The 21469-nt window shown below is 47.7% G+C and overlaps 1 protein-coding gene across 1 annotated transcript; it reads right to left on the reverse strand.

Moving 5' to 3' along the window:
* Positions 1-9845: 9845 nt before the first annotated feature.
* Positions 9846-17396, reverse strand: STX17 (syntaxin 17). Its single transcript, XM_069243959.1, is given in 3 exon segments — positions 9846-10589; positions 10591-11115; positions 17270-17396. Coding segments are annotated over 2 exon segments (918 nt in total). The 5' UTR covers positions 11050-11115; positions 17270-17396; the 3' UTR covers positions 9846-10130.
* Positions 17397-21469: the final 4073 nt, after the last annotated feature.

Below are 21469 nucleotides of genomic sequence, written 5' to 3' on the forward strand. Positions count from 1 at the left end.
GAAATAATGTAAGCACTATTTCACAGCCATTTTCACTGCACCAGGTCACTTATAAGTCCTACTGTATGTGGTGGCCTGGTTTGTAGTGGGTACTTACACATTACACCCAGTCCAGTTATCCCTTATTAGTGAAATGTAGTAGTGTTCTACCAGCTTAGGCTGATAGAGGTAGCTATAGCAGAGCAGCTTAGGCTGAACTAGGAGACATGCAAAGCTCCTGCAATACCACTTATAGTTACACAGTACTTATACACAAGTAAAGACAATACTCAGTGTTACCAAAAATAAAAGGTAGTTTTTTAGGTGACAGTACCAAAAATATCTTAGAGGCAATACTCCTTCTGGAGGTAAGTATTATACACAATATATACACTACACACCAAAATAAGGCAAGTAATTAGACACAGGATAGTGCAAACAATAGGAAACGCTACAGAATGCATTGAGAGAAAATAGGTCTGGGGCAACACAAACCTTATACTAAGAAAGTGGAATGCAAATCACAAATTCCCCCCTAGACAAGTGTAGTGTATGCAGAATCGCTGGAAGAGTAAGAATACAGTAAAGGTAGGTAAATTACCCCTCCCCAGAGCCCAAAAAAGTAGGAGTAAATTACTGCAAGTTTCCTTAGGACACATTACACATCGTTATTGGAACTATTGCAAGAACCAACCAAGTCTGCAAACAACAAACAGTAGATTCCTGGACCTGAAGACCTGCAAAAGAAGGAGACCAAGTCCAGAAATCTAAAGAAGTTCCAGGAAGGACAGGAGCCTGTGCCAACCCAGAAGAGGGTGCAAAAGAAGAGTCCCCGGTTGGAAGAAGACTGCAGAAATGCACCCAAGAAAGATGCCAGCAGGTTCCTGCGTGATACCAAGGATGTCCCACGTTGTGAAGTTGGATGCAGGCGAGTTTTAGAGCTGGATTCCTCCAACAAGCCTTGGTTCCGGCAAAGTTGTTTTGCGTCAACTAGGCTCTATCTGGACCCAGGAGGGACCTGGGGGCCTCAACTCTGTGTGAGGAGGAAGAGATGGCTCTCAGTACTTCAGAGAGCCCTCAGAGGACCAGATGGCACCCACGGGTGTCCCAGGACAAGGGGACAAAGGTGGTGCAAAATGCAGTTGGTGCAGCACTACAAAGGAAGGTCCCACGCTGCCGGAGAACAACTCAGCGGGTTGAGCGTCGCAGGATAGAGTGCTGGGAACCTGGCTCAGGCTGTGCACAAAGGAATTTTGTAAATAGTGCACAGAGGCCTCAGAAGGTGAAGAAGAAGTGGTGCACAGAGGTACTGTTGCTCTTGGGGAGCGAAAGGTCCTACCTCCTCCAAATTGTGAAAGCAGCACCTCAGGGCAGTCTGTGTCGATGGGGTCCACCCTCTGTGTTCCAAGGACCACGCTTGTCGCTATGAGAGGAGTCCAAGAGAACCGGTCATCGACTTAAAAGGTGCCTGCTTGTGCAGGGGAGTGACTGTCACCCCACAGAAGATTTCTTCGGTCCTTCTGGTGCAGGGTGAAGACAGGGAGTCCTCAGAGCGTGCACACCATGGAAACTGTTGCAGTTGCTGCCTGGAGTTGAAGCTGCAGAAGAAAAGTATCCCTTGTGGATACTTTGTTGCTATAGCAACGGTTCCAGGAGCAAGCTGCAGTTGATCCGAGGTACCATATACTAGGGACTTATAAGGGGGGTCCAGTGTGCCAACTGAAATTAGTAAATGAAGTCAGTAGCCTATAGTAACAAATTTAAAAGCAGAGAGAGCATAAGCACAGAGGTTCTGATTAGCAGAGCCTCAGTGACAGTTAGCATTATACAGACACACACAATAGGCCATAAACTATGAGCACTGGGGTCCTGACCAGCAGGATGCCAGTGAGACAGGCAAAAACATACAGGTACAAATGGAGGTAACATGCCAAGAAATAAGGTACTTTCCTACACTTAACTTCGGACCTGAAGGCTAGGTGCATAGTACCTTTCTGTGAGGGCACCCCTGCACTAGCAGAGGTGCCCCCACGTCATCCATTTTCCTGGATTTCGTGAGTGCGGGGACGCCATTATAAGTGTGCACTACATACAGATCAATACATATATGTAGCTTTGTCTAACAACTGGTAATTGTACCCCAATACTGATTTCACTATTGGGTGCACAATCCCATGCACTCTGGAGCTCCACCCTGGCCCCCCAGTACTGCCATACCAGCCTTATGAGGTTTTCACTGCTGCCCCAGCTGCTGCCACCTCACAGACAGGCTTCTGCCCTCCTGTGGGTTGAGCAGCTCTATTACAGGAAGGCAGAACAATGCACTTCCTTTAAGAGAGGGGTGTTACACCCTCTCCCGTTGGAAACAGGTGTTACAGGCATGGGAGAGGTATCCTCCCAGAGCCTCTGCAAGTGCTTTGAAGGGCACAGATGGTGCACTCCTTGCATAATCCAGTCTACACCGGTTCAGGGAGTTCCCCCCCCCACCCCCAAGTCCCTGCTCTGGCACAAAACTGGACAAAGTAAAGGGGACTGACCACTCCCCTTTCCATCACCATCCCAGGGGTGGTGCCCAGCGCTCCTCCAGAGTGTCCCTGGGTTTTGCCATCTTGGATTCCAAGGTGGTGGGGCACTCTGGGAGCACCCGAGTGGCCAGTGCCAGCAGGTGACGTCAGAGACCCCTCCTGATAGGTCCATACCTGGTTAGGTGACCAATCTTCCTCTGAGGGCTATTTATGGTCTCTCCTGTGGGTGTTTCTTCAGATTAGGATTGCAAGACTCCAGCAGCACTCCTCTGCATCCTTTGCTGCACCTTCTACCGTTAGAAGAACTGCTCCAGGAACTCTACAACTTGCAACAAATTATCCAAGACGACTTCTGCAACTCCATCTCTTGCAAGCAACTGCAACAGTTTCCAGGTTGTGCATCCACAGATGACTTCCTGTCTTCAGCCTGCACAAAAAGAATTGCAGGAATCTGCAGTGAAGTGACTGAGTCACTTCCCAATTTCAGCAGGCACCCCTCTGCAGCGATTACCAGTACTCGGGGTCCCCTCTCCTGACGATAAGCATGGATCCTGGAACACAGGTGGTGGACTAAAGTGACCCTGACTGTCCAAAGGTCCAGGTGTCTGAATTTGGTGGAGGTAAGAGCTTGCCTCCCCCTGCCAGACAGTCCCCCTGTGCACCGCGTGTTTTGCAGCTCTTAGTACTTCTGTGTGCTATTCCAAGAATTCCTTTGTGCACAGCCTAGCCCAGGTCCCCTGCACTCCATCCTGCAAAGCTCAGCGCCCCAAGTTGTTCTCCGGTGGCGTAAGATCTCTTTGTGTAGTGCTGCGACAACCACCATTTGCACCTCCTGTGTCCCCATGTTGTGGGACTCCTGTGAGAGCTGCCTGGTCTTCTGAGGGCTCTCGGAGTTGCTGAGAGCCCCCTCTTCCCCGCTCCCTCCTGGGTAGAGGCCACCAGGTCCCTCCTGGTCCCGGGTGTAGGAAGGTAGCCTCTTTCTAGCCTTGTTACCCACACTTTTGGCCTCTTTGTGAATATATGTAAGGGTGTTTTTACTGTCTCACTGGGATCCTGCTAGCCAGGACCCCAGTGCTCATAGGTTTGTAGCCTATATGTGTTCCCTGTGTGCTACCTAACTGTATCACTGAGGCTCTGCTAACCAGAACTTCAGTGTTTATGCTCTCTCTGCTTTCACAATGGTCACTGCAGGCTACTGACCATCTTCACCAATTCTCATTGGCACACTGGAACACCGTTATAACTCCCTTGTATATGGTACATAGGTACCCAGGGTATTCAGGTTCCAGGAGATCCCTATGGGCTGCAGCATTTTGTTTTGCCCCCCATAGGGAGCTCAGACAATTCTTACACCGGACTGCCACTGCAGCCTGAGTGAAATAACTTGGACGTTATTTCGTTATAACGTCCACGTTATTTCACAGCCATTTTTCACTGCACATAAGTAACTTACAAGTCACCAATATGTCTAACCCTCACTTGGTGAAGGTTAGGTGCCAAGTTACTTAGTGTGTGGGAACCCTGGCACTATCCAAGGTGCCCCCCCATTGTTCAGGGCAAATTCCCCCGACTTTGTGAGTGCGGGGACACCATTACACGCGTACACTACACATAGGTCACTACCTATGTACAGCGTCACAATGGTAACTCCGAACATGGCCATGTAACATGTCTAGGATCATGGAATTTTCACCCCAATAGCATTCTGGTATTGGGGGGACAATTCCATGCATCCCCGGGTCTCTAGCACAGAACCCGGATACTGCCAAACTGCATTTCCAGGGTCTCCACTGCAGCTGCTGCTGCTGTCAACCCCTCAGACAGGGCAGCCCAGTCCCAGGAAAGCAGGACAAAGGATTTCCTCTGAGAGAGGGTGTTACACCCTCTCCCTTTGGAAATAGGTGTGAAGGGCTGGGGAGGAGTAGCCTCTGGAAATGCTTTGATGGGCACAGATGGTGCCCATCTCTGCATAAGCCAGTCTACACCGGTTCAGGGATTCCCCAGCCCTGCTCTGGCGCGAAACTGGACGAAGGAAAGGGGAGTGACCACTCCCCTGACCAGTACCTCCCAGGGGAGGTGCCCAGAGCTCCTCCAGTGTGTCCCAGACCTCTGCCATCTTGGGTTCAGAGGTGCTCAGGCACAATGGACTGCTCGGAGTGGCCAGTGCCAGCAGGTGACGTCAGAGACCCCTCCTGATAGGTGCTTACCTCTTTCAGTAGCCAAGCCTCCTTTTTCTGGCTATTTAGGGTCTCTCCTCTGGGCTATTCCTCAGATAATGAATGCAAGAGCTCACCAGAGTTCCTCTGCACTTCCTGTAGGAAAGTACCATCTTGCCTGGCAGGTTACCCCCCCATATTTCTCTGTATACATGTTGTTTTAGTCTATGTGTCACTGAGACCCTGCCAGACGGTTTCCAGGTGGTGCATGCTCTGGGGGTAGCCTGCCTCCTCCCTGCACCAGGAGCTCTGAAGAAATCTCCCGTGGGTCGACGGAAAAGACTGCAACACTGGTCCTCTGGGTCCCCTCTCATCCTGACGAGCGTGGTCCCTGGAACTCAGCAACTCTGTCAAAGTGGGCGGGTGGACTCCGGTTCACTTTCCTTCCAAGTGCCTGTTCAGGTACTTCTGCGGGTGCTGCCTGCTTCTGTGAGGTCTTGAGGTGGGCTATTTTTCTAACCCTCACTGTTTTCTTACAGTCCCAGCGACCCTCTACAAGCTCACATATGTTTGGGGTCCATTCGTATTCCACTTTTGGAGTATATGGTTCGTGTTGCCCCTATACCTATGTGCTCCTATTGCAATCTATTGTAATTCTACACTGTTTGCATTACTTTTCTTGCTTTTACTTACCTAATTTAGGTTTGTGTACATATATCTTGTGTATATAACTTATCCTCATACTGAGGGTAGTCACTGAGATACTTTTGGCATATTGTCATAAAAATAAAAGTACCTTTGTTTTTAGTACTTCTGTGTATTGTGTTTTCTTATGATATTGTGCCTATGACACCAGTGGTATAGTAAGAGCTTTACATATCTCCTAGTTCAACCTAAGCTACTTTGCCATAGCTACCTTCTATCAGCCTAAGTTGCTAGAAACACCTCTTCTACACTAATAAGGGATAACTGGACCTGGCACAAGGGGTAAGTACCTCTGGTACCCACTACAAGCCAGGCCAGCCTCCTACACTTCCCTCTTCGACTTCTGCCAAGGATCGACCGCTGACTGCTCCAGGATGCCTGCAAAACCACAACAAAGTACCAAGACGAGTACCAGCAACATTGAAGCGCCTCATCCTGACGGCTTTCTCGACTGTTTCCTGGTGGTGCATGCTCTGAGGGCTGTCTGCCTTCGCCCTGCACTGGAAGCCAAGAAGAAATCTCCCGTGGGTCGACTGAATCTTCCCCCTGCCAACGCAGGCACCAAACTTCTGCATCACCGGTCCTCTGGGTCCCCTCTCATCCGGACAAGCGTGGTCCCTGGAACACAGGAGCTGGGTTCAAATGTCTCCCACAGTCCAGTGGCCTTCCTGTCCAAATTTGGTGGAGGTAAGTCCTTGCCTCCCCACGCCAGACAGCAAACCTGTGTACTGCATGATTTGCAGCTGCTCCGGCTTCTGTGCACTTTTCCAGGACTTCCTTTGTTCACAGCCTAGCCTGGGTCCCCAGCACTCAGTCCTGCATTGCCCAACTCGCTGAGTTGAAATCGGACTTCGTGGGACCCTCTATGTGGCTCTGAGTCGACCGCTGTCCTAAGATCTACTAAGTGCCTGTTCCGGTACTTCTGCGGGTGCTGCCTGCTTCTGTGGGGGCTCTCTGAGTTGCTGAGCACCCCTTCTGTCTCCTCCTCCAAGGGGCGACATCCTGGTCCTTCCTGGTCCCCAGCAGTACCTCCAAATCCTCCACTGCGACTCTTGCAGCTAGGCTTGTTTGCGGTATTTCTGCCTGGAAACACTTCTGCAACCTCCAACACGCTGTGGGACATCTTCCATCCAAAGGAAAAGTTCCTAGCCATTTTCGTTGTTGCAGAATCTTCGGCTTCTTCCACCCAGAGGCAGCCCTATTGCACCTTCATCTGGGGTTTAGTGGGCTCCTGCCCATGCCACCCCCCCGGACACTTTCGTGACTCTTGGACTTGGTCCCATTCCTTTACAAGTCCTCAGGTCCAGGAATACGCCTTCAGTGTTTTGGTGGGGATTGTGGTTCTTGCAGAATCCCCCATCACGACTATTCTGTCTTTCTGGGGTAGAAGGGTAACTTTACTCCTACTTTTCAGGGTCTTGGGGTGGGCTATTTTGGACACCCTTACTGTTTTCTCACAGTCCCAGCGACCCTCTACAATCTCCCATAGGCCTGGGGTCCATTCGTGATTCGCATTCCACTTTTGGAGTATATGGTTTGTGTTGCTCCAAGGCCTATGTCTACCTATTGAATCCTACTGTGATTCTACATTGTTTGCACTACTTTTCTTACTGTTTCTTACCTGTTTTGGGTTTGTGTATATTACTTACCTCCTAAATGAGGGTATTCTCTGAGATACTTTTGGCATATTGTCATAAAAATAAAGTACCTTTATTTTTAGTAACTCTGGGAGTATTGTGTTTTCTTATGATATTGTGCATATGATATAAGTGGTATAGTAGGAGCTTTGCATGTCTCCTAGTTCAGCCTAAGCTGCTATGCCATAGCTACCTTCTATCAGCCTAAGCTGCTAGAAACACCTCTATTCTACTAATAAGGGATAACTGAACCTGGCACAAGGTATAAGTACCACAAGGTACCCACTATTAGCTAGGCCAGCCTCCTACACCGGGCAGCGCTATTTTTTCGCCAACCGCATATTTTGTGTGAGCCAAGTCTTGTTGGCGGAATCCAACGGCGCGAATCAGACTGCATTCATCCATCCGGCGTGGGACATCTTCTGCCCCAACCAGGAACCCATATCTGTCTTCTCTGGTGCAAAACTGACTGTCTTCTCATCGGTGGTTCCTCTTTTGCACCTTCATCCAGGTTAGCAGGGGCTCCTGTTCTCCCTGGACTCTTCAGTGCTTCTTTGACTTGGTCCCCTCCTTCCACAGGTCTTCAGGTCCAGTAATCCATTGTTGGTGTCTTGCAGTCTCTTCTGGTTCTTGCATTATCTTCTATCATGACTTCTAGTGTATGTTGGGAAACTTGCTGTGTTTTACTCCTGCTTTCCTGGGCTCTGGGATGGGGTATTTTACTTACCTTTGGTGTTTTGTTACACTCCCAGCACCCCTCTACACACTACACCTGCCTAGGTGGGAAACAGACTTTTGCATTTCACTATTTTAGTATTTGGTTTGTGTTCCCCCTAGGCCCACTGCAACCTATGGTGATTTTCACTATTTGCACTGTTTCCTACTATTTACTTACCTGTTTTTGGTTACTAGTGTATATATTGTGTAATTTACTTACCTCCTAAGGGAGTACAGTCTCCAAAGTATTTTTGGCATTGTGTGACTAAAATAAAATACCTTTATTTTTGTAACACTGAGTATTATCTTTCATGTGTGTGAGTACTGTGTTACTACAGTGGTATTGAAACAGCTTTGCATATCTCCTAGTTCAGCCTTGGCTGCTCTTCGTACAGCTACCTCTAGGCAGCCTGACGTCTTGACACGGACTACATCTCACTAATAAGGGATAACTGGACCTGTTATAAGGTTTAAGTACCCAAGGTACCCACTCCAAACTAGGCCAGCCTCCTACAGAGCTCTAACAAGAATTATCTAATGCATACTGATGGTGAGCAAATACTAAAGACATGCCTTGGTCTTCTCATTTTCTATTCCAACATTTTAATTAGGGGAAACTTGTCACTTGTCTGTAGAAGAAATGTATACTTTAATACAACTCAAATGACAAAGTTGGCACAAATAATTCAAAGAACTTGTAAAGTAACCATTTCTGATTTGCTGAATACTGGTAACAAATTTAAAGCAGAAGATGCGGCACCACCTTAAAAATTTACCTGTCTGGCAAAACATTTTTTTTTTTTTTTTTAAAGACCTCTAACATAAAGCCTGTCACTTGCATTAATCTTGTTCATATTTTCTGATACAACAGTATTCATTAGGTTCAAGAATATTCAACATTTTCACAAGAGGGCAGAGGTAGTAATATTTACAACAACAAAAAGAAAAGAAGCCCTCCCCCACCACTGGGGGGTTTTGGTTCAGAACTCACCAGAGAATATATGGTGTTTTACAAATATATTCCGTTATTAGTGATCTTACCTATGGGGACCCTACTTTACAAGACAGTGATTGCTCCCACAAAATTGCAGGAGGCCTCCCTTCCCTCCTCTACTCCCCACACCACCCTCTCTTCGCCACCACCCCATACAGAGGATGCATCATATACTTATCAGCTGCTCAGAACGAGTGGTAAATGTTTGCATTAAACCCCATGGAACTGAGAATTCCGAATGTTTTTATAACTAATAAAACAGGTCCCACATGGTTACATCCCAATCCATAGGGTCCAACTCAAAATTACACCGTACTGGCATTGTGTTTTCACACAGTAATGCAAGTTTCAAATTCAAAGTAAACCAGTATTGTGCAACTCGTAATTAGGGCCTAGCCAGACTGCAGTTTTAAAAGCCAAGCTCTTGTTGTTAAGTCAGCCCAGTGCAGTACAGTGTTTACTTAATGACTGCATTAGACGTCATTTCATAAAAACTTTCCTTGGGGTCCCCACAAGCCCAGGGGGAAGATCACTAACCCAGAAAAAGAATGGAGTTTCCAGAGAGCAGCACAAACAAAAGACCCAAGCAAACGTGTGTGTTGCTCTTCCTAGATCTAATCTTACAAAATGGGAGACCACGTGAAATAAATGGACCTATTGTAAAATCTAGGGGGTAGAATCCTTCAGAACAGAGCTACAGAGGATTGAGGTAGAGGAAGCATGGAGAATGTAAACAAAGGGTGAGCTACACAAGGCCACAACACCCAGTATTCACTGTTCAGAACCTGCTGTCCAAGAAACAGTGCAGCTCAATTTTTCTACAACATCACTTGGGATACCCTCAGTGGAAGACTGTCCTTACTGTAAACAGCATTCGAGTGTTCTCTGCTCAGAATGGGAGACATTGAAAAGGATGCTCGAATGGCTGAGATTCACGACTAGAGGGGAGGATTTTAAATTGTGTAGGACCTGCAAATGCAAGGCAGTTCACAACCCAGTGTTTGGTGTATAAGCAATAACACTTCAATGCAGCTTCTGGGCTTTCGTTCAAAACAAAGCAAGCAGTTTTAAGCTGTAGTGTTTGGAAGTCGTGACTATGTGAGCTGCAATCACATTAAATCTTTTTGCAGTGTTCATCATCACTGTGTCAGAATATTTCACTGATTAAGTTGTCAAGGGCACTCTTGCTCAGCTGAAGAGGAATGTAGAATCTGGAGATTATACCAACGTTTTTATTTTCATCAGAGACTAACTGTTGTTGGAATTAATTAGGACACCAAACCAAATGGACTAGTGGAAATAATTCAGTTAATCCACTATGCAGACTTAGGTATTGTCTCAGTGGGCTCAGCAACATTTTGGAGGCTTATGTAACTGGCTGATTATGAACCATGCAACATTTCTCAATATAAATAATTTAATGGCCTGATTCACTGGGTTTAAAGCACAGCTCCTCTGCTTTGATGTTAAACTCAGGACAGCTGGCATAAAGTTCTTTCTGAATATTGTTCTCCTTCTTTTTCTGTATCAATTTGCCACCTGTGAAGCCCAAAATCCCACCTCCAAGTGCAGCTGCAATGCCACCCACTTTAAGGCCTGCTAGTAGCCCTAGAGGACCCCCTATCACACCTCCAAGGAAGGCTCCTGCAAGGGGCAATGCCACCACATTCATCTTGGCCATCTTTCCCAGGATTTTAGTTCCCTCCTCTACGTCCACTGCAGCCATATTGATGTTTTCCTCTATAGTATCAATCTTCACTTGCTGTGAATGGACAATCTCTGAGAACTCAGTGACCAGCTTACTCAGGTCCATTAGGTCACTTTCTAATGTCTGCCACGACTCACGAGCATTTTGATCATCCGGGATCTGAGGGAGGGGTGGAAACGTGTACTTCTATTTGGCTGTGGGTCATGCCCTCATTCTCACACAAAGGTCCTGTAGTACATGACCCTTTGAGAGGATCCTTTGACAAGGAATGCTGTCTTCTCAACCCTTCTGCAGAATGAGAGAGTATCTGCAGAAATTGGCTTGTGGCGTCTGCAGCGTTTTCCTCGACAGGGCTGATAATTTTCATCAAGGCTTGGGAGTCCTCCTCTCGAACCCGGAGGCACACTTTCTCCATCTCATGGATGTTAACTCGCAACTGCTGTACGGTCCGCCCAGCATTGACATGCTCCTTGTGCAACCTGGCCCACAACTGGCAGCGGTGGTACTTCTCAATGCTCACCTGGTGTTTGCGCAGCCTCTCAAGGTCAGTTGGGATAGCCACCTTGATGAATTTGTGGATGACAGGCTCCAGGCGGCGCAGGGGGAGTTTCTCATCAGTCTCATACATCTTTCCACAAGACGTTGATCCTCAATGGATTCTGTAAAACTGCTCTTGTGCTCTGGAACCCACCACCTACAGAAGAGGACAGGTATGTACAGGCATGTGAGGCAACAACAAGTAAGTATTTAGAGTTACAATATCAGTATCACAATCAGTAAGAAAAAGGGTTGATCTCTGAGGAACAGCAAATCCTTCCTAATTACCAAAGACCACACAGAAAGAACACATATGCTAAACCTCTATGAAAGAAACAGAAATATCTCAAGCCTCCACAGAAAAAAAAAAAACACCCAGCCTTCCCTAGAGGAAAAGTGTAGGCGGCTGGCCTGGTTTGTAGTGGGTACCTTGGGTACTTACACCTTATACCAGGTCCAGTTATCCCTTATTGTGAAGTGTAGTAGTGTTCTAGCAGCTTAGGCTGATAGAGGTAGCTATAGCAGAGCACCTTAGGCTGAACTAGGAGACATGCAAAGCTCGTGCAGTACCACTTATAGTTACACAGTACTTTTACACAAGTAAAGACAATACTCAGTGTTACCAAAAATAAAGGTATTTATTTGGGTGACAGTACCAAAAATATCTTAGAGACAAAACTGCTTCTGGAGTAAGTATTATACACAATATATACAGTAGACACGAAAATTAGACAAGTAAATAGTCATAGAACAATGCAAACAGTATGAAATCCTATAGAATGCAGCGGGGGAGAAAATAGGTCAAGGGCCAGCACAAACCATATACTAAGAAAGTGGAATGCTAATCACGAATTCCCCCTAGGCAAGTGTAGTGTGTAGAGAATCACTAAGAGAGTAGGAAAACCACAAAGGCGACTAAAATACCCAGAGTCCAGGAAAGTAGGAGTAAAGTACTGCACAGATGGTGTCCTTCTTGCATAAGCCAGTCTACACCGGTTCAGGGACCACCCCAGTCCCTGCTCTGGCACGAAACTGGAAAAAGGAAAGTGGAGTGATCATTCCCCTGTCCATCACCACCCTAGGAGTGGTGCCCAGAGCTCCTCCAGTGTGTCACAGACTTTGGCCATCTTGCTTTGCAAGGTGTGGGGGCACTCTGGAGAGCTCCGAGTGGCCAGTGCAAGCAGGTGACGTCAGAGACCCCTCCAGATAGGTCCTTACCTGATAAGGTAGCCAAGCCCCCTCTCAGGGCTATTTAGGGTCTCTCCAGTGGGTTCTCTTCAGATTCTACTTGCAAGTTTCCTTCAGAAATCCTCTGCAACTACTACTTCGACCTCGGATCAACCGCAGGTGCTCCAGGAACCGCTGTTACAGCAACAAAGTATCCACAAGGGATACTTTTCTTCTGCAACTTCAGCTCCAGCAAGCAACTGCAACGGTTTCCACAGTGTGCACTCTCTGAGGACTCCCTGTCTTCATCCTCCGCCAGAAGGACCGGAGAAATCTCCCGTGGGGGTGACGGAGTCACTCCTCTGCTCACGCAGGCACCTTCTAAGATGACAACCGGTACCCTTGTACCCCTCACAAAGCGACGAGCGTGCTCCTAAGGACACAGAGGGTGGACCCCATCGACATGGACTGTTCTGAGGTCCTGCTGACGCAATTTAGAGGAGCTAAGACTTTGCCTTCCCTGAGCGAGACAGTACCCCTGTGTACTGCATCTTCTTCACCTCCTGAGGCCTCTGTGCACTATTTACAAAATTCCTTCGTGCACAGCCTGGTCTAGGTCCCCAGCACTCCATCCTGCAACGCTCAACTTGCTGAGTTGTTCTCCGGAGGCGTGCGACATTCCTTTGTTGTGCTGCACCAACTGCGTTTTGCGCCACCTTTGTCCCCATGTCCTGGTGCTGCCTGGCATCCTGAGGGCTCTCTCAAGTGCTGAGACCCCCCTCTTCCTCCTCACACAGAGTTGAGGCCCCAGGTCCCTCCTGGGTCCAGCCAGCACCATTTTGACGCAAAACGCATATTTGTCGTAACAAAGGCTTGTTGGCGACTTCCAACACGAAATCATGTCTGCATCCATCTTCACGCTGTGGGACATCTTCTGCATCACGCAGGAACCTGTGCCATCTTCCTATGGTGCATTCCTGCAGTCTTCGTCCAACTGGTGACTCTTCCTTTGCACCCTCTTCTGGGCTGGCAGGGGCTCCTGCCTTTCTTGGAACATCTTCCGACTTCTGGACTTGGTCCCCTTCTTTTGCAGGTCTTCAGGTCCGGGAATCCAGCAGCTGTTTGCAGACTTGGTTGGTTACTGCAAAATCACAATCACGAGGTGTAGTGTGTCCTAAGGAAAATTGCAGTACTTTACTCCTGCTTTTCTGCGCTCTGGGTGGGGTAATTTAGTTACCTTTACTGTATTCTTACTCTCCCAGCGATTCTGCACACACTACACTTGTCTAGGGGAGGAAGTCGTGATTCACATTCCACTATTACTATATGGTTTGCATTGCCCCTAGACCTATTTTCTCACGTTGCATTCCCTATTGTTTGCACAATCCTATGTCCAATTACTTATGGTGTCTAGTGTATATATTGTGTATAATACTTACCTCCAGAAGGAGTATTGCCTCTAAGATATTTTTGGTACTGTGTCACCCAAATATATACCTTTATTTTTGGTAACACTGAGTATTGTCTTTACTTGTGTATAAGTACTGTGTAACTGTAAGTGGTATTGGTTGAGCTTTGCATGTCTCCTAGTTCAGCCTACGCTGTTCTGCTATAGCTACCTCTATCAGCCTAAAGCTGCTAGAACACTACTACTTCACTAATAAGGCATAACTGGACCTGGTATAAGGTGTAAGTACCCAAGGTACCCACTACAAACCAGGCCAGCCTCCTCCCCAAGTTTGGTAAAGGAAGACAGAGCATAAGAACTGGAGTTCTGGTTAGCAGAACTCCAGTGACACAGTCAAGCATACTGACAACACATATAGGCCACAAACTATGAGCACTGGGGTCCTGACTAGCAGGATCCCAATGAGACAGTAAAAACACAGACAAACAGGTCAAAAAATGGGGATAACCATGCTAGAAGAAAGCCACCTTCCTACACTACCTCCACCTTCTAATAATTACGGCTGACTATAGGCTTTGCCTTCCTTCTTTTCCTACTGGAATTTAAGCTGGTGACTTGCCAGGATTTCCCCTTCTGAACTCCTTAATTCCTCTCAGATCTATACCATGCCGTACTACCCCAAAATGGACAAAAAATATCAGGAGTTCCCATCTATTCCATATGAACACCAAATGGAGGACAGGTGGGTAGAGGCCCTGTGGAATCATGCCCAGGAGTCAGTGAATCAGGCCCGCATTAAAGCCCTGAAGCCTTTTACCCAGCCCCTGAAGAGGTATGGGAACCGAGAACTGCGAGGGAGACCCCTTCCAAAGTCATCAACTAGGGACAGCCAGACATCAGATTGGGGCATTGCCCAAAGAGCCACTTTGGGTCCTGCTTCCTCTGCAGATATTTTCGCATGCATGGAGGTATCAGTATGGAAGGTCCATGAATATGAAAACTTCGCTCCACAAGGTTCCTCTGGAACCCTCTTGATGCCTTGTGCTCAGGTGACAAAGGTACCTCCCTCTGGTTCATCTCCCTCTTCTGACTTAGAGCAATATCAGGCTGAAACCTGGCTGCCGGGTAAGTGGAAACCCCAATCCCACCATCTAGAAGCTGATGTCCAAACCCAGCGCACTCAGTTATTTGACCCGGAAAATATTGTACACCCATGCTCTACGGAGTGGATGCCATGTGTGGAGGTGGCTCATTATGTCTAAGACAGATTGAGAAAAGGCTTTGACCGGGATGTGCATAATACTCACCCTTCTCTTCTGGGCAAAGCCACGGATATGCCAGAGTTGGAACCCAACATGGCAACTTTCCTTAGAAGATTCTCCAAGGACCCCAAGTAAGGCCTTGAGAGGCTGCCAGGACAAACTACTGGATATTTCTGGACCTAGCACCAAAATCCTAGAGCTTACAGTACAAGCCAAAGAAACCAACTTCCCATTGGACTCGGTGACAGTGTTGGAGTGGGCCCAACAAGCCATGTTCCTCTTAGGCAACACCAATTGTTCCATGTCCACCGAGCGCAGGAAATCTCTCCTTATGCGCACTGACCCTGGGTTGGTGGAGCAAGCCTCTATGGAGGCGGGCACTTTAGCGAATGGACTGGAGATACATTTGTGGAGAACCTGGGCTTTTTTGTGGCCACCTTTTCCGCATTAGACCAGGCCGAATCTTCAATTGGAAAGATGTTCAGTGGGGGCCTTTTTGCCAGGGCTGGACACTACTGAGGTCAAGCGCCAGGTTGTGGTTCCTTTCAGGCCTCAGGTGGATATCCTCAAAGGGGTAGAGGTTCCAGACACGCCTCTTTCGGATTCTACCCTACCCACCCTCACTGAGGTTGGGGCTTCAGAGGCGGCAACAGAGGTGATTTCAGTAACATGGATGGCACACCCTTAGGTGAGAGTAATTCTGTTTTCAGAGGTTATCCGGGAGAGGGGGTGGGGGGGGGGGGGGGGGGGGGAGATACAGTGGCACCTCTCAGCATGGGAGTGCATTTCCCAGGACCCTTGAGTTTTGCAGACCGGTCAAGGTTACAGACTTGAGTTTTACTCCAATCCGCATCAGGAATTTCCTTCCGGCCCCATTTGTTTCTCCTAAAAAGAGAGCAGTTTCATAGACAAGGAAATTGTCTTGCTGCTACACAAACAAGCGATAGCCAAGATGAGTCCTCATCCCTCAGGCTATGTCAGCACAATATTTTTGGTGCAGAAGAAAGGCAGGGTTTCCCACCTAGTTCTCAACCTAAAAGCTTTCAACTCTTGGATGGTATATTGTCATTTCAAAATGGAGGGTATTTATCTTCTAAGAGATCTTCTTCAAGAGGGTGACTATCTGGTGTGTTTAGATTTCAAATACGCTTATTTATCCATTCTCATATACACCCCTCATCTTCGGTTTCTGCAATTCAGTTGGCAAGACCGGTGGTTCAAATTTAAGGTCCTCCCGTTTGGCCTGTCTTCAGCCCGTTGGTGTTTCACCAAGCTGTTGTGTCCGGTGATCTAATTCCTCAGAGAAAAAGAGGCATCCACCTCATTATATACCTAGATGACAATCTGATAATGGCTCAAAGTGAAGAGTCAGTCCTGATGCACTTGTCTTGGACCATTCAAATTCCTCAGGACCTGGGGTTTCATACAAATTCAGATAAATCAATCATGCCTCCGTCTCAGAATACAGAATTCTTAGGTTCTCTAGTAGGCTCAGTCGGGGCCAACTGTTGCTGTCCCTGACGACACAGACTGCTATCCTGAAAGAGTTGAGGAGAGGCCTTGCCTCTCTGACTATATCATTAAAGACCCTTGCTCGTCTGGTAGGCCTGTTAGCTTCTTCGATCCAGGCAATATCTCTGGGTCCTCTGATTAACCCAAAACCCTACTCATTACATATCCACTACTGTGATTTAACTGTAACATATTACTCTCTCTATTGATGCTACTAATAAAGCTGAAATGTGTGTGGCTCTTTTTTTTATTCAATCCTCAAAATGTATGTACATTTTAATTAATTTGTAGACATTCTTTTAAGAAATGTAAGATGTTTGGCACGCTGTTTTTCCGTTTTTTTTTTTTTATAGTGTGAGTTCACATTTTTTTTTTATTAAGATGCACTTGAATAATAATGGTAAATAAATAAGATTAGTGGTTTGCTTTACACTAAATCTAGGCTTCACTGAGGTCGATTCAATAAATGACCAGAAACTAAGGAAACTAAGCGCATGTTGTAATATAATTCATGTTTCATTAAAATGAGCGACTCCAAAATTAAGACTTACTTAGAGCCTGATTTAGAGTTTAGCGGATGGGGTTATACCGTCAGCCGTATTGCGACTCCATTATAGCCCATGGGAGAGCGTAATACGGGGGTCCCGTCCACCAAACTCTAAATCGGGTCCTCATGTTCGCAGTATCTTATGTTCACTTTCCAAGCATCAAAAAGCACCAGATGTACTTCACACACGTGACTAGTAAGAGGTAAAACGGCTCGTGGTAAATGAAATACCCCGTTAACTTACCCTGGAGTTTAAGTAACTGTTCTGCATAAAGTAAGAACATTTGCACATACGTGATGTCAGAATATAAAAGGTTGCCGTTATCGAACCCTTTATAGTCAGAAATTAAAACAATCGCCTTTATATGTCATACACTAATGGCGACAGCGTCTCTTCAGGGTGGAGATAACTCACCTGTCACTGAAAGAAGTTCTCCAAACCTCCCAATACCAAAACTACATTATTAGAACGATTATGGGGTGAAAACCACAGCCGTTCATTAGTTCACCTTGGATTCTCCGATTTCATCCACAATCCCACCTCACCTACCAGAAGCAGTAGAGCTCAAGGAAGTCACTTCCGATCGCTCCGACGTAATTTATTCACATTATTACGTTGGAACGCCCTTTTCACCGCCCACGAGTAGTCACCGTTGGTTGGTCCGCCAGAGTCAATTTATGTCACTTCCTGCAATCTGAGTCTTTTAGAAAAATAACTAGTTACGTCTGGGCGATGGCATTAGGAGTAGTGGTATAGATGCGTGAATAGGTTTTCATTGGTTGCGAGTATTTGAGTTCTAATCACCTTTTCCGCGAAAACTCCTTCAGTGCCGAGACTGCCCAGTCATCATGGGCAACCGGAAGCGGGTGAGGGCCCGCATGTCTCCTCTGGCTTTCTTTGTGCAGGCTTGTCGGGCGGAGCTGAGACGGCGGCGCCCGGAAGTGGAGGTGAACTCGACCGTCCTCTCTGAAGCTTGCGCAGAGCGATGGCGGCAGACCTCCCCAAAGGAGCGTGCTCTTTTCGAGCACTTGTCCCGGGTCGATAAGATGCGCTGGGAGAGGGAGAGAGGGGCGCCCGATGGCCGGGGCAGGCCACGAAAAGATCGACAAAAGAATACACAAGAGAGCTGTGTTCTTGGGAGTATGTCCCAGCGAGAGGATTGTCCTGGGCAAGATGCCCCTTTCCTCAGTGACACTCATAATGAGATCAGGGCCCCACAGGCTGTTGTCGGCTCGCCCATCGGACAACGGGTGGGCGCCAACTTCGGTTCACAGCGGCATCTTAGGCCTTGGCCGGGCAAGGAGCGAATGAGAGTCCAAACCAAGGACACACAAGGACAAAAAAAGTCCAAAAGATTTTCGCCGGGAGAAGCGACCCGGAACACCCATGGGCTATCAAAGCCAAACTGCCCGTGACCCGCTGCAACCCAGGCGACCGCTCTCTGCTTTTTTACTGTACTCGGCGGAGCATAAATCTCAGGTGCGATCTGAATGGCCCAGACTTAACTACACCGAAGCCCTCAAGAAGCTGGGCGAGTATTGGGTGGAGCTGAGCCCAGAACAGCGCCGACCATTCGAGACCCATGCCGCAGCCCTCCGGAAGCAGTATGGATCTGATATGGCAGCATACCAAGTCAAGAACCGAGAATTTGGGGTGGTAAGCGCGAAAGGAGAGGCTCCTGTTTCCGTGGGTGAGGAAAAGGAGGCGGTGGAACATACGCAGCACTCCAGAGAGCCAAAGAACGAAGATAGACGCGAGGGTACGCAAACGTCTATGCAACTCCTGTCGAGTGAAGAGATAATTGATGACTTGGGGGTTGAGGAAGCAAGCTATAAAGGAGCCATTTACAGTGCTAATTAATGGATGGAGGAGAGGGCTCTTTCGGTGATTCCTATATTACTGATTTCTCTTTTTTGGGCGATGTGAGACTGAGACCCAGTTACCCAACTAGCAACAGTGCCATATCGTTGTTTTCATCAATATTAGTCCTGCACAATAGCCACCGATTTAAATGGAAATTGGTTGAGCGTCTTAGAAAAGAGACAGTATCAATATGATAGAGTAAGTGCTATGTTGGAGGGGGAATTCTACAGTGTTTGATGACCAAGACATTTCCGGTGAAGGTGCGGTTTGTTGTGAGTCGCCTGGTCTTGTATAAGTTTAATTTCCCCCAGACTGAGCTCTGCACTACACTGAAGGCGTAGAAGCTTCCTGAGGAAACGACAGGCACCCCTCAGAAGATGGCACGTTCCTTAATAATTTGTTCCATCTTTCCAGTCGCAGTCGGACTAACGTTTAATATTTGTATTTTTAAATGTGCGAAAAACGGATATTTCACTTTTTTTGATACCTTATGACGTAATACAAGTAATTGAGCTTTTCGTCATGTAGATCAACCGCAATAAAAAGACAATAATTAAATTTAGTTACATAGCCGCAAATTTAGCAATTAAATAAAGCCACTTTCAGCGCAAAAAATACCTGTAAGACTAATGATCTTTATTTGCTTAGTTGTTTTCTGTCTTGTCAGTTACTCTGCTGGTAAATGGCTTTGTCGTGGAACGAATTTCTGCTTCAAAGTTCTATTTAACATGAGAGCGACTGACCTGGCTTTCAAAGGTGATAACCGATCTCCAAAGAACCTTTTATATTTTACGCTGTGGCACGTCTCAGATTGAGGAAATAATGGCGCAATAATGTCACATGGGCAACAGACCATAGTGCTGGGTTTGACCGCTCCCACCCACTTCGAAAATAAGAATACTGCGTTTTGTTTCTGCACTCATTTCTTTAGGTTACACAATATAAAATTGTACAGAAGGAAACTGACAGGTCTGTACAAAATCTGCACATGTAATACAGCCCAGGCACAAACTCCCACTTCTGTCGGAGTTGGCATCACTGGCACAATCGTAACAAAGTCCCAGGTCTCAACGTCTTTGGGCCCATGTGGTGACTAGAATTATTTTCAAAGTGACCTGGATCACGTACTAAACCGTATACGAGTACAATAGCTCTCCCATAAGAGCATTGCGATTTTTGGACTTAATATGCTCTTTTCTCTTTGAGGAAACATCCCTTCTTATAGTTAATCTTCAAGCCAACGAAAGGAATAAATCTTTAATGTTATAAGCCATTTTATCTCATGGGAAATAGCATGGTTGAAAACCCCTCCAGACGGCCCATTCCCGCAAATGATAACACCAGAGTTGGTATGTGTTTTGGAAATTCTTTGGCCGCAGTTTATTGAACAGTTAGTTTACAGCATGCCCGCCCTGCTTTTATGAGGGCCATAAATCATTCTGTCAAGTTGTTATGAGCGATAAATTGCCATGTTTGTGGTTCACCTTGGTACATTTGTGTCATACATCGCTTTGCCTCGCTTAAACAATGACTTCTTTGTTACATGCCGTCGTTCCTTTGTTTTCAATCAATCTCCCGTTTGGTCTTTAGCCGTTATTCCTTTTTCCAGTAGGAAGGTACTCGTTTCTCTTTAGGCTTAACTCGCTACCTTGTTTAGTTCTTGTGTCCCGCTCTCCGGCGGACCCGGGCTGCGAGTGCCGTGTTTTCGAGTACCTCCGCTGGCTTCCTTACCCTGCAGTGAGGCATCCCAAGGTAAGTAGCCCTGCCACCCCGCTGCGTTGGGTGTGGCCTTTGTAGTTCTTGTTTATCTCTCCTTTCCGCCACGCCGTCCCTCGGGTTACCGCTCGAGGGCGGCTCCCCCATTTCATCTGAGTTTATTCGCAGCCGGCCAGCTGCAGGGCGGCCCATAGGTTGTTCCAGAACACCTCAGTCCCCTGGTGGGACAGGTGTAACTCCGTCTTTCGCAAAGTATTCCGGCCTCTGTAGGTTGATCAGCCCATGCCTGACGCACTCCCATCCATTTTGCATGCAGAATTTTTTGACAGCCACGTTCAGTTTTTTCCTTGATCTGTCCAGGGCGCCTGCTGATATGGCTCCTCTCCATTCCTTTCTCGGGATGATTTATGACCCGATGGGGGGACTCGGCACGGGAGCCGGTGCGGCGCTTCCGCCTCCCGCAAACGGTGTCTCCTGCCTTTGAGGTAGAGTGGGCGTGACCGCTACCGGAGGAAGGACTCGCCGCGGGAACGATGCAGGAGTTCTCTCTTCCTTAATGCCGCGGTCCTGCTCTTGCCGGCCGGAGGATCCCACTGTCGCGGGTTCTCCTGGGAAGGGCCGCGCCTTCTCAAGCTCCGCCCCCGCCTGGTATCAGATGCTGGGTACCTGGTCTGCGAGGAAGGGCCGTGTTCGGTGGCGTGGCAGGTGAGTGCCTCTTTCTCCCTTTTTTTCCCGCCGCGGTGTTGAAGTATCTGACGCGGCGGGCGATGGCTGCCAATGTGGGGCCCCCGATCGTTCCTTCTTCCAAGCTGCTGATGCGGTGAGTGTTGAGATCTGTCGCGGCGGTCGAAGGCTGCAAAAGCGGGGCTCCAGATCGTTCCTCCTTGCTGAAGAGTGGTCGCTGCAGACGTGGTCGCGTTCCGGGCTGCTGGCTCCGCTGGGGTGGGGGGGGTCGTTCCGGCGTCCTGTCTTTTCTCCTGCTGCCCGGTCTCCTGCAAACGTTTGTGGGTGCTTGGAGCCGGGCAGCCTTTTATC

Source organism: Pleurodeles waltl, chromosome 7 (genome assembly GCF_031143425.1).
Source record: "Pleurodeles waltl isolate 20211129_DDA chromosome 7, aPleWal1.hap1.20221129, whole genome shotgun sequence".
Taxonomy (NCBI): domain Eukaryota; kingdom Metazoa; phylum Chordata; class Amphibia; order Caudata; family Salamandridae; genus Pleurodeles; species Pleurodeles waltl.